At 53.6% G+C, this 16,130-nt stretch overlaps 8 protein-coding genes across 8 annotated transcripts; 3 read left to right on the top strand and 5 right to left on the bottom strand.

Moving 5' to 3' along the window:
- Nucleotides 1-3,174: 3,174 nt before the first annotated feature.
- Nucleotides 3,175-4,363, bottom strand: BGZ61DRAFT_455174 (O-methyltransferase). The gene is made up of 3 exons (XM_046246339.1): nt 4,170-4,363; nt 3,654-4,114; nt 3,175-3,608 (listed from the first exon to the last, which is right to left on the bottom strand). The coding sequence occupies exons 1-3, from the start codon at nt 4,280-4,282 to the stop codon at nt 3,304-3,306; spliced, it is 879 nt and encodes a 292-aa protein (XP_046102451.1). The 5' UTR covers nt 4,283-4,363; the 3' UTR covers nt 3,175-3,303.
- BGZ61DRAFT_455173 (uncharacterized protein) lies at nt 4,273-4,891 on the bottom strand. Its single transcript, XM_046246338.1, has 2 exons — nt 4,354-4,891; nt 4,273-4,296 (listed from the first exon to the last, which is right to left on the bottom strand). Exon 1 carries the CDS (start codon nt 4,827-4,829, stop codon nt 4,674-4,676), a length of 156 nt encoding a protein of 51 aa, XP_046102450.1. The 5' UTR covers nt 4,830-4,891; the 3' UTR covers nt 4,273-4,296; nt 4,354-4,673.
- On the bottom strand, nt 4,892-6,595 carry BGZ61DRAFT_455172 (uncharacterized protein). Its single transcript, XM_046246337.1, has 3 exons — nt 5,455-6,595; nt 5,348-5,406; nt 4,892-5,294 (listed from the first exon to the last, which is right to left on the bottom strand). Exons 1-3 carry the CDS (start codon nt 6,474-6,476, stop codon nt 5,269-5,271), a joined length of 1,107 nt encoding a protein of 368 aa, XP_046102449.1. The 5' UTR covers nt 6,477-6,595; the 3' UTR covers nt 4,892-5,268.
- A 12-nt stretch (nt 6,596-6,607) lies between these two features.
- On the bottom strand, nt 6,608-8,740 carry BGZ61DRAFT_455168 (uncharacterized protein). Its single transcript, XM_046246336.1, has 6 exons — nt 8,531-8,740; nt 8,407-8,477; nt 8,225-8,355; nt 8,058-8,177; nt 7,155-8,004; nt 6,608-7,104 (listed from the first exon to the last, which is right to left on the bottom strand). Exons 1-6 carry the CDS (start codon nt 8,550-8,552, stop codon nt 6,874-6,876), a joined length of 1,425 nt encoding a protein of 474 aa, XP_046102448.1. The 5' UTR covers nt 8,553-8,740; the 3' UTR covers nt 6,608-6,873.
- Nucleotides 8,741-9,244: 504 nt separating this feature from the next.
- BGZ61DRAFT_57154 (peptidase S14, ClpP) lies at nt 9,245-10,427 on the bottom strand. Its single transcript, XM_046256070.1, has 5 exons — nt 10,200-10,427; nt 10,132-10,150; nt 10,055-10,080; nt 9,865-10,006; nt 9,245-9,817 (listed from the first exon to the last, which is right to left on the bottom strand). Exons 1-5 carry the CDS (start codon nt 10,329-10,331, stop codon nt 9,378-9,380), a joined length of 759 nt encoding a protein of 252 aa, XP_046102447.1. The 5' UTR covers nt 10,332-10,427; the 3' UTR covers nt 9,245-9,377.
- Nucleotides 10,428-10,583: 156 nt separating this feature from the next.
- BGZ61DRAFT_356033 (uncharacterized protein) lies at nt 10,584-11,832 on the top strand (the record flags this gene model as incomplete). Its single annotated transcript, XM_046240762.1, has 2 exons — nt 10,584-10,908; nt 10,958-11,832. 2 exons carry the CDS (start codon nt 10,584-10,586, stop codon nt 11,830-11,832), a joined length of 1,200 nt encoding a protein of 399 aa, XP_046102446.1.
- Nucleotides 11,833-12,048: 216 nt separating this feature from the next.
- BGZ61DRAFT_57138 (Alpha/Beta hydrolase protein) lies at nt 12,049-13,309 on the top strand. Its single transcript, XM_046256067.1, has one exon. It carries the CDS (start codon nt 12,316-12,318, stop codon nt 13,123-13,125), a length of 810 nt encoding a protein of 269 aa, XP_046102445.1. The 5' UTR covers nt 12,049-12,315; the 3' UTR covers nt 13,126-13,309.
- Nucleotides 13,310-14,125: 816 nt separating this feature from the next.
- Nucleotides 14,126-16,032, top strand: BGZ61DRAFT_534411 (dihydroxy-acid/6-phosphogluconate dehydratase; the record flags this gene model as incomplete). Its single annotated transcript, XM_046254145.1, has 2 exons — nt 14,126-14,208; nt 14,307-16,032. The coding sequence occupies 2 exons, from the start codon at nt 14,126-14,128 to the stop codon at nt 16,030-16,032; spliced, it is 1,809 nt and encodes a 602-aa protein (XP_046102444.1).
- Between the last annotated feature and the right edge of the window lie 98 nt (nt 16,033-16,130).

The following is a 16,130-nucleotide window of genomic DNA, read 5'->3' as shown; positions in this document are numbered from 1 at the left end:
GACATTTTCTGTAGTCAGCTAACTCCAGACGCCGCACGAAAGCCATGATGATTATTTGGCCGAGATTTGAGTCAGGAGGCTCGAGGTTCAGCGACATAATGCCACAAGAGGCTTGTCACAAAGTTCGAACACCAAACAAGAGATTAGAGGAGGGGCTTCACAGAATGTTTGATCACAACTCGAAATCCAGCACATGCCATAAATAGCCCTATTTACTTTGGATTTCCGCACTAGCGTATACCTGGCTGCAGTTTGCTAGGACTCGTCAGCTTGAACGCGAGTCCCGTTGTGGCGGTATCAAACGAGATTTCGCAGCACCACTTGACGGCCAGATCGACCCTTGAGCAACCTGCAAGCAATCGATTTCGTTTGATATACGAGGCAGACTCCACATCGGCCCATCTTGACCCCGACATCCTCGCCTGCAGCCGTTAGTACGACGGGAGCGTGCAGCATGGGAGAAGCGATACAGAGATACCAGACTGGGTTAAGGTTGTACGACGAGCAGAGGAGGGCCCTTCAATGGTGGTATAAAGAGGACGAGCTGAGCTGGTGGATGAAAGCCATCAGCCAGTGAGACTAGGACACCCGAGAAAGTTGGTTCACTTGTCGCTCGTTTTATTCCTCTAGCTCTTTGTTACATTTCCCACCGTCGCTAAGCTTCCTCCTCGCCGCCATGGCGTGCAATGTCACTCGCTTCGCCCTGCTCGGGCTTGGGTAAGTTCCTGGCTGAAACTGTCTTGGTACAATGGCTGACTATCGATTCAGGGCGGCACTAGTTCGTGCTCAGACTGTCACTGTGACGGAGACAGTTACCGAGTGTGCGTCCTCCTGCTACTCCATCCTCTCGGAGTGTACGTGGACCGAAACGGCTGGGACATCATCTGGGACATCTGTTCAAGTGAGCGGTACTTCCATGACGGCCTCTGACTCCACGATTACCATCTCCGAGGGAGCCAACACTGGCTCCGGAATCTCGACAGCCGAGACTTCCACCTCCGATTATTCGATCTCGACTGGAACCACAGCTCCTTTTGGTAACACCACAACCAGTACGCTGGACCTCTCATCCACACTCTCGAATGGAGCCGAATCCTCTGTGACCACTCGCTTTTCGGCCTCCTTCACTCCGTCGGCAAACTCTAGTGCTTTCCCAAGCACCACGTCTTACCCGATCTCCAACTCCACCTGCACAGGCCCATACGCATGTGTTTCGAGCGGCGTCACCAAGTCTTCCTACACTGTTACGGACATGGAAACAATGCCAACCGTGATCCCGAGCTTCAGCTCTAGTGCTCTCGCTGGAAACACTTCCTCTCCTGCTTCGTCCTATAGCGGCTCGGAGACTACACCATCCGCAGTTCTTAGAACCACCCCTGCCAATACTGCCACCGCTTCCGAGACCACTGGACCATCTTACTCAGATCTCTCTACCTCTACGGCGTTGTTTTCCAACAGCAGCGAATCGTCAACTGCCACGCGAACCACAACCCTGACATCCAATTCAATTCAGACGTCTTTCATAACTGGCTTACAGAATGATACCACCACCTCATCCGGAGCGCCACGATCTACCCCAGCTATCACAAGCAATACTTGGTCCTCTTCTTATACAGATGATCAGGGATACTCAAGCACCACCGGCTCATCTCTCGGTTCAAGTCTTACCAACGAGGTCACCACCTCGGGAAGCAGCTTGACTAGGTTCGCAAATTCTACGTCATCTAGCCCATATACTGGAACTGCGACAACCGAGGGCACTGTTTCGACTCCTCTTACGTTTGCTAGTACCAGTCTGACTCAATTTCTCAACACCTCATCAACTGCTGCAGCTTCGTCGTCTGAGAGCACATCTTACACTCAGCCAGGGATCAGTACCACCGATTGGCTCACGGAGACAGCCTCCACAGCCGGGACTGAGACTGCTAGTTCCATTTACGAGACGAGCTCTGAGGAATTCTCCAGAGGCGTACCATCCAGTACAGGAAGGCTCTCTTCCTCCGCGACCGAGGTGTCGGGGTCTTATAGCACCACCAACACCGACAACTCTCACACATCCGACACTACCACCTCATCTCAGATACCAAACGAGTCTACCTCGTCTCTTTCCAACGAGTCCTCCTCATCTAGACCCAACGAGTCCTCTTCCTCGAGTGGCATCGAGACTTCTTCCTCCGGTAGCAGGGAAACCTCGTCTGGTTTTGTTGGATCGTCCTCATCCAATGGTGCTGGATCTTCTACGCTAGTCACATCTCAAGCCCAGAGTACGGAAACATCTCTGTCAACCAACACACCAATCGTGCCATCATCTGGTTCCCACACCTACAGTTTTTCCAACTCAACTATGACAACCAACACAGCCGTTCAAAGCACAGAGTCTTCGACTGGGCCCGGTACCTTTACACGAACATCATCTTGGAGCACGGGCTACAGTAGTCAGACTGCTTCCACTCCGGTGACAAGCACGGCTGGCCCTACCACTCCCGGATCCTCGACCTACTCTGATACGATCACAACTCCCGTTTCTGGAGGGTCCTTGGGAACAACATCCCAGACAGACTCGGAGCAGCCAACCACGGGCACTGAAATGAGCGAATCTAGTAGCGCCCAATCAACGGACTTCGCTGGTTCATCTTCAAGCGAGCAATACACTGTCTCGAGCTCCACCATCCCCGGCTCGGGTACCCCAACTCCCAGCATCCCAACCTTTAATACCACGGCTTCCTCGGAGGACTCTCAGTCAACAACCTCCAGCGGAGGCGGTTACAACTTCGAAAGCACATCTACGACAACTGGAACAACCACTTCTGGTGTATGGCCTACGTCCTCGCTCGTTTTCTCATCCAGCGCCGCCGCGGCCAGTCCCTCTTCTTCCACCCCTTCCTCCCAGCTCACCACATTTGTGACCACGAGCAGAGGTAGCTCCATCGCAACAAGCTCGACCGCCGTTTCAACCCAAGGGCCACCTTCTTATGAGCCACCATCGTACGGGCCGCCTTCATATGGACGCAAGCGCTGGGGACTCGTTTTCTAATGGATCGTACGGACTAACTAGGCGGACAGAAAAGCGGGTTACAGCACACATCTCTATTCTTCACACTCCTTTGTATTTTAAATATTTCAAGTTGGTTTGAGATGGACGGGGTTAGAACACGGACAGTTACCACGGACAATGCATTCAGCTACCTGCAGCGAATCTTGGGAAAACCAAACTATTCAATTTCTTTGTATCTCATGTGGAATAAGATGCTAGGCGTGTTGAAGATGAAGCCTCGAAACTTGACGATGAACAGACTAAGCCACTTATTCCTTCGCGCACTCCATCACAGAAATGGGCGTGTTCGGCTTCTTGTGAACCTTCAGAATCTTCAGTCCGGCCTCTTTAACCATATTCTCAAACTGTTTCGCATTCCGCTCCTTGCCTCCAAAGGTCAGCATGAGGAAGTCAAAGTGTGTATCCATTGGTGACGGTGGAACAGCAACCACTTGCTCCACGATGAGCAAGCGGCTGTCAGGGCTCATGGCGCCAGCTATGTTGCGAATGATCTTGATGCCGATTTCGTCACCGTAGTCGTGGAGACAGCGACGGAGGTGATAGATCAGTGCGCCTATGTCATATTAGCTTCCATGTGCATGAGAAGATAAGTTCATACCTTTGACGGGTTGCTCAAGATTGAAGTCGTGACCCATCATCTTGACTCCCCGGAGTCCAGGACTGTCCGACAACTTCACCTCTTCAATGACTTCATCTCTGTCCTGAAGCATGCACCTCTCCCTTGGCAGCCAGCTGTTCGCCTCACAAACTGCCTGTAAAGAGTGACCTTTACTCCCACCGACATCGACAAAGAGCATCCTCTCAGTTTGTTTCGCCAGTTCACCTTTGACCCAGTCAAAGTCGTACATGCCTGTAGCAGGCATCTGGGACTCAATTGTCTTCATAGCCTGCATGAAAACCCGCATGCGCTCAGAGTCCTGGTTCATGACATCCCAGCAAGACTTTTCAGGATGACCTTCGGCGAAGGAATACGGGCAGCCAACTGGTCCTTGGGGCTCCCCGGGATACTTGTCGAAGTAGTCCGGCAGGAAGGCACAGGACTTGAGAGTCTCGTCAAAGCTTGATACAATGAGCGCGCGACTGCACTTGGTGTGATAAGGTATATAGATCTTACGACATTTGAGCGAGGAAGCCATGGGGACTCGAGTTTGCATAGACCAAGGACTTGGGCGTGTGAGCGAGGTGATCGTCACCTAGCTGCCGAAGGATTTTCGCAGCCACGAGCATCGCAGCAACCCGTCCTAGTTGGGTCCATCAAAACAAGATAATCTCTGATAGTACTTCATGGGGAAACTTACGAAATAGACTACCATCAACTTTCAGCTTCTCGGCCAGGTGATCGTATCCGATGGCCCCTTTGACAGGAATTCCATCGAATGCTCCCCACTTGAGGAACAGGCGCGAGGCTGTCATAGTGCATAGCGCAGAAACCTCTCCAAGCCATTGTTCTTCAGGCAGGGTGGCTTCGTGAAGGACTTCCTGTGCAAGAGCAACAATGGCCTGACGATTGGCAAGTGCTCCCTCAATGTTGTTGAGAGTGGGAAGAGAGTTGATCGCGGCCGTAAGACGCCCGGCTAGAGTTAGCAGCTGGCCTTTGTTGACTGACATGGCTTTTGTGTCAGAAATCTTTCGTAGGGTGTAGAATGATTGATGAGGTATAGCTATCAAGGCTTGTGATCCTGAGTTCGGAAATAACCCACGGCCATGGCTCATCTTTTATCGAGCATCTAAGCTCGGACACCGAGGGACCCGTCGAGTCGTTATGGTAAGACATGCGATCGGTCAGTGGAACCTGTCACATCACTCGAGTACAATGCAAAACCCCAGACATCAATCTGTCTGGCTATGTTTCAGCTCCGTATAACTATTAGAGAAAACCTGAATATTTCTACTCGGTGATTTCGGTCCAAGCCGATGGCTTCTATAGTTGTCGAGCACAGCTTCGTCATCTATACACGACATATCATGTATAACCAATTCTCACAGTAGTCAACGCACCTCTGGTGAAAGAGGGGACGACACCCTACGGAGAAAAGGAAAACTTCGGACACGGATAAGTTGGAAAGGCCGAAGGGTTCACAGGTGAATCCATCCTCGAATTTTCCACATAGATGATGACGCGTCTTGGCCACAATAGATGTTTGACAGTTTATTTTCCCATGGTAGTGTGTCATATGTTGGGTATCTTTGGTTCGCAATGTCGTCCCTGGGAATCACGAAGCAGCCCCGGCGAAGGTTCCTTGATAGTTTAGCAACACGAAGAACAGCTTGGGTCATGCGTGAGTAACTCACCCGCAACGGTAAAGATGGCCCAAATAACTCCGGACTGAATCAGCTTTGGAGGACAAAACCTAACGACAAGTCAGTATATAAGCCAACTCATTTCGCATAATACTCACAGCACGCCAGGGATCTCCAAGAACCTCGTCCAGTAAGTCCATTGCACCAAGCTCACAAACCCCATCAACACGGTTGACGCTACGGCACTCGCAATTCTCTTTGTCTTGACGCCGTGGGGCTTCTCCTCCTTGACTCGTATGGTTGCCCTTCCATCAGCCGCCACAGTAGCACCCCAGTGCCGGATCGGACCCTGACGGCGGCCCTCGATGGGAAACGCATCGCCATACCGCCTGTTGATGGGCACGAATGCCACAATGCACAGGAGCATCACGGCAGGCGTGCTGTACACGAAGCTGACAATGTCAGACATGTAGTCTCGTGGTAGCGAGGCCTTGGGCATCCGGTGCCACGTCACGCCGGTGAAGATGGCGGCGATGATCAGCAGCAGGATCTCGGAGACGGCCGTGGTGATGTAGGCGTCGGCGTACGGAAACTCGACGCGGTTGTCACGCTTCCTATCGATGATTCTCGTCTTGTCCATGGCTCGGCTCCGCTTCACTCCGACGAGACTCCGCAGCAGCCCCAGGATGGCGAAGTTGAACCGCGGTCGTGCTATGTACACGGTGAAGATGTGTAGCATGTTGAGGCCGCCGTAACCGGGCGTGTTGCCAACCATGCCGGCGATGGCGGCGTTGGCCAGGAGCTGGCACGCGAAAACAGCCGTCCAAGTCAACGCCACGGAACCCTTGACTCGGCGTCCAAGCATGCCTCGGGTGAGGAAATGAACAACCGGGCGGCGGGCAACCAGAGGTGTGAGTAATACAACTACAGCCTCGGCGACGGCGAAAGCCGTGAGGATCTGTGAACTACTCGGACATGTGCCCTTGTTGATCTCGGATGGCGATATCATCCACTCGTAGGGGATCGGCGGGAGCTCTTTCGTCGGGATTTCCCCGTACAGGCCGGTGTTGACGCCGAAATACGGTTCGATTGTGGAGGCGTTGATAGACGCCGTCGAACCGGCGGCATAGGCCCCCGGAGGGAACGAGTCTTTGCCTGGCTGAGAGAAGACGACTCCCATGATGGTGATGGCATCCAGAGGTAGGTGTTTGGAGGCGAATCAGACGGCGCTTGGCCTGCGACATATTTACCATTCCTTTTAAGTACGGGAGATTCATGACATTATTTCCTGATGCCTGCGGGCTGACACGATGTTCCAGATTCAGCTGTATGTCCGCAAATTAGATTGGCCCGTTTTACGAGCTGAACATGGATCTGCATCCAAGTGTGGGGCAAGTCCGAATGCACCAACATGAGTCCGAGCCGGACCAACATGAGTCCGAGATGGACCACCGTGTTTGTTTTAGGCAAAGTGCCTTCTATTCCTTCTAAATGTACCCTTCCGTAGGTGCATGTATATCATGGCTTCTATTCACGCCATCAACCCATATTAAATCATCCATCTTTTGAAAATACTTTTAGTGTCCCTCCGATAGGCAAACCACAGCCCACTTGCCGTGCCAAGCCCATCGTCGCTGTCCGCTATCTCCGCCGCCGCCCTCGAGGGCCCGGAGCTCTTCGTCCTTGCCGGCAGGGAGACCAACGACAACGTCAGCCTTGCAAGTTCGCAGCGACAACACGTTAACACCGGAAGAGGGGCCCATGGGGCCGAGACAGTCAGTGAAGGGGGTAGTGGGATCCCACCATGCCTGTCGCCAGTCAGTATGTGGAACTCTATGATACATTATGAGGAACTTACATCACCAGTGAGCTTTCGGTAGTTCAGGTCGCCCTTGAAAATAACAAGCTCAGCGGGCTTCAGCTCCTCAAGCAGCTCGGGGTTCTCGTGTGGCAGTCGCCAGAAGCTGCCACCAGCAGTCCAGTATCGGTTGGGGCGGAGGATTATCTGGCCCTCAGCGTGGAAACCAGCCCACTCCTGGAACACGAACTGAAGGTCCTCCTCGGCGCTCTTAGACAGAGGCTCAGGCGTCTTGTCCTGGAGCTTCTCATCTTCTGAGGCAGTCTCGTACAAAGCCCGAGGGTTGGCAACGGCGCTTAGGAGGGCGCTAAAGTCACTAGGAAGAACGTCGGAGACGAACCAGGGGATGGACTTGGGTCGTAGGACGATGTGTGTGGCGAGGCCAGAAGAGAGTAGGTAACCTGCCAGAATGAGGTCAACGTAGAGCTCGAAGCCGGCGTTGTCGAGAACAATGTCAACACGACGCTCCTTCTTCCCCTCGGCCTGGGCCTTCTTGAGGATCTGATAGGCGCGGGGAAGATCGTTGACCAGGATGTTCTTCTCGGCTGCCTTTCGGGCCTCGGCACCCTGGAGCTTCTGGATGTCCTCGTAGGTCAGGTTGGTGAGGAGGGACAGGTCGGTTGCGTTGCCCCATAGGCAAATCTCGAACATTTCGGTGAACATGAGCTCTTCAGCTTGCGCATTATGTGTGATTTCCTTGTCCGCGGAAAGCTGCTGGATGAGCTCCTTGTACTTGCTGGCAAGCTCCAGGACAGCCGGTCGCGAGGATCGGAAGGTGTCCATCTTCTGGCGGGCAAACAAGTCGTAGTTCTTCCAGTGCTTGGTGAGTCTGAAAAAGGTACTCAGGCGTCTAGTTTAAAGTATCAGCGACACGTTATCTAGCGAGTATGCTTAGATCCGTACCTGTACATGTAGCACTCTGAGAAGAGCCAGGGAACATCAAACCAGTTGGGAGTGCCAAGGTCCTCAATCTCTTTGTTGTAAGCCTTGATCTCGTCGGAGAAGCCATCGTCGGGGATAGGACTATATAAGTCAGTATATGCTATCACCTAGCTTATGGCTACTCGTACGTGAGCTTGCGATCGTGCTCAATCTCGTACTTGAGGGTAGCGATCTGCTCGATGATCTTCTTGCCTTCAGCCTGCGCCTCGGGGTCGGTAGCAGCAGAGACAGCTCGGTAGACGTCGTCAATAGCACTAGTCTACGGGACAGTTAGTACTTCAGAGAGTATAAATAGCCCAACATTGCCTACCAGAATCACAGGCCAGCGCTTGCGAACGGAGTCGCTGGCGAACGAGTTGGGGTCGCTGGTGACGGACTGGGCTGTGCGCGCACTGTCAGTTTCACGGCTCTTCGAGCTCATCAGGAGCACATACGCGTCTTGGTGTCGTACTCCATCTTGAATTGATTGTAGAGGAACTGGCCTAGGATCAAAACCGTTACTGATCTACCCTTGGGACGTTGAGCGGGATACGCGTTGCTTTAAAGGACCTGGAACATTGATGGAGGGGCATCGCGGGGCAGTTTGCGCGCTTAGTGGGGTACTTGTGGATATAGGCATGACGTCAAGCCCCGTTAGTGTGCTGATCTGGATAGCGACATGTCTTGCCTGGACTGGCTGAAGCAATTCGGATGCTAGAAGGCTCGCCGTCTTGGAGGCATTTTCTGCTATAGTGTTCGTTGTAACGGTGGCCTAGAATCCTTAGTTGAACATGAAAGGGTACAAAACTCCGAAACACCATAATCATTGCGTAACCGCGCAAGACACCATCGACTAGGGAACGGTCTACTGAAAATGAACCATTCACCTGTGCTCGTCCAATCTGACGGCAGTATTAGGACATGCGTCACATGTCAAGTCAAGAACCTGTCATCACAATTACTTCAACGCCTGGGATTGCTAATATCTCGCTCAACAGAAAATCCAACATCATTCGTCCACGGGCTTATGGTGTGACACAGTATTCCGAGCTTCGGCGAAGTTTGCCTGACCGGTCCTAGCTAAGGTCAGGTCACAGTAGCGTTAGTTTCTGTGTTATCATTGCCTAGCTTAGGCTCTCTTCACCAACTCCAGCCCTTCCTAGTCATACATGAACTCCTCAATCGGCGTTTAGAGAGAAACAACCAGCCATTCGCCTGTCTAAGTGTGGATTCAGAGACTCTTCAAGATTCTGGGCGCATCTTTTGTTGATGTCAATTGCTCCGGCGCGTCCTGTTGGCTCTCTATCTCGTCTTCGGAGCTTCGGCCTCGCCTTCCTTCTTCTGTGCACTCTCTGCATCAGGTCGCTTAGTGAGAACCTCATCGATAACACCCAGTTCCAATGCCTCCTCAGGAGTCAAATACTTGTCTCGTTCCATCAAGTCGTTGATCTCTTCCAGACTATATTTGTCGTTTCCTTTTGCCTTGTTGAGGTGGTACCGCATAATCTCGTTGGACTGATCCCGAATCTTCTGGATTTGATTGGCATAAATGAGAATGTCCGATGCCTGACCTCGGGTACCTCCTAGCGGTTGGTGGATCATGATGGAGCTGTGAGGGAGGGAGAATCGCTTTCCAGCCTCGCCACCCGCGAGGAGGATGGCTGCCATGGACGCGGCGCCTCCAACACACACAGTCGACACGGGGGACTTGATATATGTCATCGTATCGTAGATTGCCATTCCTATGGCCAGTGAGTCGGGGATCAACCGAGCGAGTGGGAGAGCGCACCTGAGGTGATTGAACCGCCTGGGGAATTGATGTACATCGTGATGGGCTTATCAGGAGTATCGGATTCGAGCCAGAGCAGCTGGGAGACGATCGAAGCGGACATGTAGTCGTTCACCTCGCCGTTGAGGCAGATGATGCGTTCCTGGTGGTGTCAGCACGCAGCATCGGAGATGGAAGGCGAACGCCATACTTGCAAGAGCTTGGAAAAGATATCCCCTATAGTATATCAGCGCTTCGATTCGAGGACGACGGCAGGGTGTTTCCAACATGTTTTCCGTCCAGCAGCCTGCAATTGTCAGCTACGGCATCGACCGTGAAGTGCGCAAGAAGCTCACCGATGTCTCCTCAATGTACGGCATGGGAATGTTGGCCGTGGGTGGCGCAGCGGAGCTGGAGAAGCCAAACCCTCTCACATGCTGCTGCGACACGCCACGCAATGCGAGAAGCGATCTCGGTCGTAGTCTCATCTTTTCTGGAGAGTGTGATGTTGGAGGAGCAAAGGATCAACGTAATGCGACGGCCGGAAAGGGTGGGGGAAGCTTGCTTGTTCCGCTCCGGAAGCTAGCGAAGCGCGTCACCCCAGAATTTCCAGGCTTCGTGGAGGCAGATCCATCATCCATGCGCCTCAAATTTCGCCCTACGCACCGCAACGAACCCCGGCACACAGCACGCCAACCCGTTCCCCGGACGATGAATCGGCTGCATCTACTCGATTGGCGATGAAGCGATGCACCGCGGTCTGCTCAGGCCGTTCCCGGGTCGCCGGCGTTGCCATTCAGCCCCGACGATGGGTCTCCTACGATAAATCCACCCTCACCAAAGAGGCGCTGCTCCAGCAGGCTGAGTCGCAGCTCGGTCATGATGTCGACGGAAATCCCCTTCGGATCGACGCCGATAAAAAAACAGTCACTACGGCCGTCGGGTCGCTCCCCATATCGCCCATCATGGACCCTGCTTGGATGAAGGCCGGGCGCAGAGAGAAGAAGCGCGATCCTGGCAACATCAGCGGCCAGTTCCGCAAGAAGCTCTCTAACAACCCATTCGGTAGGACAAACAAAAATGCGGCTACTGGCCTCGCTAACACATCAGATAGCAATGGCGCTCATGACTCCCTTACGAAAGTGTATCAACACAGAATCCTACCTCCCGAGATACTTCCTACAAGATTTCGAACTCGTAGAGCATCCCGAAAAGCCGGAGCAAGCCTGGTGGGCACCGGGGCCCTTTGCGTCCGATTCTGTTGTTCCTGTATACAAATCAGGACGTTATTCGCCCACAGGCCAGACAAAACGTCCAAAGAAGACCCCAAACGAAAACGGAGGAGTCGAGACCGAATTTGAGAGTCGCACACAAGCGCCCCTCACAGGATATTGCCTCTCCCGTAAGAGTGTCCTGCAAGCCATCTCTGGAGGAACCGCGCAGGAAATCGCTGGCCGCAAGAAGCCCAACCGTAATTTGATAAATCGACTCTTTGCGCAACGCAACGGCATGGCAGCAAACGGTATCAAGTTTAACAATACCGTATGGCGGTCCGACATGGACGACTTCGTCCTAGAACACCACCGGCGCACAGCTGTAGACGCTCTCATCTACCGTGCGAAACACAACACCGGCCCAGATTTTAAGTTTCTGCAACCAGCTGCCAACTGGGAGGAAGTCAAGACCGTCGAGAAGAGAGGATGTGTGCTCTGGCTGTCCGACAAGGTGGACCCTGTGGCAAACTCGTTCGCGACACTGGACGTGGAGGACGTCAAGTTCTGGAGCAAGATGCCTGTGCACAACCTCACCTGGCTACTGGGAGAGCGAGAAGTCCAGAGGTTAAGGGAGTCGTCGAAAGTATTCCGTGACAACCAATTTATAGTACTGAAGCTCTGGAGAAGCGCGAGCATGAGGAAGCTGCATCTACTCCTGTGGCGCCTGCAAGGATATCAGGCCCAGATGAAGCGAGGAGATAAAGACGAGCTATAAATAAAACAATATCAATTCCGCTCATTCCACCATTGTCCAGTCTCCATACTATCTTGACAGCTCCATATTCTCCACTCCGAAAGTAATTGCCGACGAAATCCGGCCGACCTCCGAGTGTCACACAGAGATGCGGACTTCAGGCGCGGCCGATGTTAACGGTCCGATTGGCTCACGCATACACGGGCCGTTGATTTTCGGCACGATTGAGGGTGGGTCACAGCGGGAGAGTAAACCCTCAACTTCTATCCATGGGGCCTTGACACATCTGTCTACTCGATGAAAGACATTTGTCTCTCTAAAATTAAGTGGTTTCGACGGTAGATTACGGCTTTGCTGTCACATTTAGTACCTCATCATCCCGGGCCGCGGACATTTCCCTGCACTGTCACAATTCAGGCCTCATTTCAGCAACCCTCAGCCTAAGCAAGGGAGCACAAGTTCTCGCGCGCATCTCACACACCACCGGTCTCGGCACCTTAAAACATGGAATCAAACCCGGAAATCATCCAGCCAGAGGACTGGCTCAACCCCAACACAGCGGGTCGCGCGGTACCCGTCTTCCTCATCCACGACGGCGGCGGCACGACCTTTGCCTACCACTGTCTAGAGCCTCTCTCCCGCACGGTATACGGCATCCACAACCCCAACTATCGCAGTGGGGCAGTGTTCGAGGGCGGTATTCCTGAGATGGCAAGTTTGTACTCTGGGTTCATCAAGTCGGCTATTTCTGAGCCCGACTTCCCTTCCACCCGCAACCCAGATGGCAGCGTGGATATCCTCCTCGGCGGATGGAGCTTGGGCGGGCTGTTGAGTCTCGAAATCTCGAGGCAGTTGGCAGAAGATTGCAGCTTGAGGATCATCGGCATCCTCATGATGGACAGTGTTTGCCCCATCAAGAACCCAACAGAACCTCGTATCGCGCCGTCGAATCAATCCGAGGAGGGCAAGTCGAAGAACCAGATCCTCTCGGATCGTGCCATGACCGAGGCACGACGGATGCTTCAGACGTGGGATCTCCCAAGATGGGAGGGCAGCCTAGCCGGCCGCCGGCCGCGGATATCGATGCTGCGTGCCAAGTATCTTGTGCCAACTGAAGGCGAGGGCATCAGCAAAGTCGACGTGCACCGCGCCGCTAGAAGCTTGGGGTGGGATCGATATGAGGAGGACCTGTTCGTCAACGTTGTGGATGTGGAGGGACATCACTTTAACATGTTTTCGTTTGATAGGATTCCGGCGATTACGGAGGAAATCAAGAAGTGCTTGGACGGCTTGGAATTCCTGGCGTCGATTTAATGAATTAGCGGACAGCAAAACGCCAAGTTGATGATGGCGGGGTAGTTGGAGGGAGCATCAGCCGAATGCGTACCCTTGATGGTTATTGATGCCATGATGCCACGGCCTATGAAGAGAGTGTTAGATTTCGCCTGAGAGAAAATAATTCTTAGGTTCTAGATAGATGCAGTTTTAGATAAAAGGCTTTGGTCCTGACATCGTTTCAGATTCCTACCATGAGGAGTTCAGCCGTGAACGAAACCATAGCTATCAACCCTATCGGTTACTTAACACGTAGAAACTGGCCAGATACTGAAACGATACAGTGTCAATCGTTAATCAGCTATTGGACAAGCTAGATTCCCTACATGCAGCCCAGGACACTGGGATGGCGCCAAGGTTGCGTCCGCTCAACTCAATTTATCCTTTCCAGCAAGTCAGAATCCGATACACCATCCCATACCACAGCTTGTCCCAAAACCAAAAGATGCGGAGATTGTGTCCCTCATCTCCTGTGACTCAGGGCCTCACTGGGAATATGCATTTGGGAAAGACCCTCAGGTTAGTAATTGACTGGAGTCGGCAATACACAATCCGCACGATTGCAGCTAATTGCCCATGACCGTTGCTTATTTCCGGGCAGCGTTCGGTGGCTTCTGCGCCTGGGGCCGAAGCTGCAGCCAATGACAGGCGGCGAATTGTCATGCGGGGAGCTCTTCGGCGGGGAGTAGCAACCAGGTCACAGGGAAGATCACAGGGAAGGTGGGAAATTTTGGCTCACGGCTAGCCGACATCGCTGCGACCACCACCAAACATTTTTACAACTTCCAATCCTCCCGCCAAAAGAGTCATCCGACGGGCCCAGCACCGTATCCAAGTCGACCACCGGGCACTGGCCACGAGGCGACTCTTTTCTACTATTTTTCCTCCCTCCCAAGGCCTCAATTGGCTTCGGATTGGCTTCGCTTCTTCCGCCCTTGCTCCTCGTCGATTTCCCCTCCGTCGCCGCCACACCGTCACCATGCTCGCCAGGTCGCTGCAGATGCGGTCAAGGGCCCTCGGCGCCTTGAGCACCGCCAGGCTCTCTCCCGCGAGAAGCCATGCGTAAGTCGGATATTTTTATCATCGCCATCATATTTTATAAATACACAACCGCGACAATGTTCGACGATGCCCGTGCTGACTCCCTCGCTTCCCCACAGTCGCCTTCTCTCCACCTCCGCCGCTCGCGCCGCCGATGATCAGCTCAACAAGATCTCGGCCAACATCACCCAGCCCAAGTCCCAGGGTGCCTCCCAGGCCATGCTCTACGCCACCGGCCTGAGCGAGTCCGACATGAACAAGGCTCAGGTCGGTATCTCGTCCGTCTGGTACGAGGGCAACCCTTGCAATATGCACTTGATGGATCTCTCCAAGGTCGTCAAAGAGTCCGTTGCCAAGGCCGGTCTTATCCCCTACCGCTTCAACACCATTGGTGTTAGTGACGGTATTTCCATGGGTACCACCGGTATGCGATACTCCCTCCAGAGCCGAGAGATCATCGCCGACAGTATTGAGACTGTCATGAACGGCCAATGGTACGACGGCAACATCAGCTTGCCCGGTTGCGACAAGAACATGCCCGGTGTTGCCATTGCAATGGGTCGTGTCAACCGACCAAGCATTATGGTCTACGGTGGTACCATAAAGCCCGGTTGCACCAAGGCCGGCGAGTCCATTGACATTGTCTCCGCTTTCCAGGCTTACGGCCAGTACATCACTGGTGAGATCACCGAAGAGGAGCGCTTCGACGTCATCCGAAATGCCTGCCCCGGTAGTGGTGCTTGCGGTGGCATGTACACCGCCAACACCATGGCCACTGCCATCGAGACTCTTGGTCTTACCCTCCCCGGCAGCAGTAGCAGCCCTGCTGAGGACCCCGCCAAGCTCGCCGAGTGCGAGAATGTTGGCCCCGCCATCCGTAACATCCTCAAGGAGGATATCCGCCCCCGCGATATCATGACTCGCCAGGCTTTTGAGAACGCGATGATCGTCACCACTATCCTCGGTGGCAGCACCAACGCCGTTCTTCACCTTATCGCCATTGCCCACTCCGTCGGCATCAAGCTCGAGATTGAGGACTTCCAGAAGGTTTCCGACCGCATTCCCTTCCTTGCTGACCTGAAGCCCTCTGGAAAGTGGGTCATGGCCGATATGCACAAGATTGGTGGCACTCCTTCCCTGCTCAAGTTCCTCCTCAAGGAGGGTCTCATCGACGGCTCCGGTATGACTGTTACTGGAAAGACCATGAAGGAGAACGTTGAGAACGTCCCCGACTTCCCCTCTGACCAGACCATCATCCGACCATTCAGCAACCCCATCAAGCCTACCGGTCACATCCAGATTATGCGCGGAACCCTGGCTCCCGGTGGTTGCGTTGGTAAGATTACCGGCAAGGAGGGTCTGCGATTCCAGGGCAAGGCCCGCGTGTTCAACGCCGAGAACGACTTCATTGCCAGCCTAGAGGCCGGTGAGATCAAGAAGGGCGAGAAAACTGTCGTCATCATCCGATACGATGGTCCCAAGGGTGGCCCCGGTATGCCCGAGATGCTTAAGCCCTCATCCGCCATCATGGGTGCCGGTCTTGGCAAGGACGTTGCCCTCCTTACTGACGGCCGATTTTCCGGTGGTTCTCACGGTTTCATTATCGGACACATCGTCCCTGAGGCCATGGAGGGTGGTCCCATTGCCCTCGTCGAGGATGGTGACACCATTACCATCGATGCTGAGCAGGCCATCATCGACCTCGAGATCCCCGAGGCAGAGATGAAACGCCGCCGAGACGCATGGACGCCCCCGGCCCCTCGCTACACCAGGGGTACTCTGAAGAAATACGCCTCCCTCGTGAGCAACGCCAGTCAGGGTTGTGTTACCGACGGTGCGCTATAACGGGCGTGCGGCCCATTTCCTTGGCATCTGTAACTATTCCTAGTATTTTACCCGGTTCGGAAAAGGCGATTTTGAATACAATTTTTTCTATATGAAGA

This window comes from Ilyonectria robusta (genome assembly GCF_021365365.1).
Source record: "Ilyonectria robusta strain PMI_751 chromosome Unknown BGZ61scaffold_14, whole genome shotgun sequence".
NCBI classification, from domain to species: Eukaryota; Fungi; Ascomycota; class Sordariomycetes; order Hypocreales; family Nectriaceae; genus Ilyonectria; species Ilyonectria robusta.
Note: the sequence above shows the minus strand (reverse complement) of the source record. Positions and strands in the feature narration are given on the sequence as shown.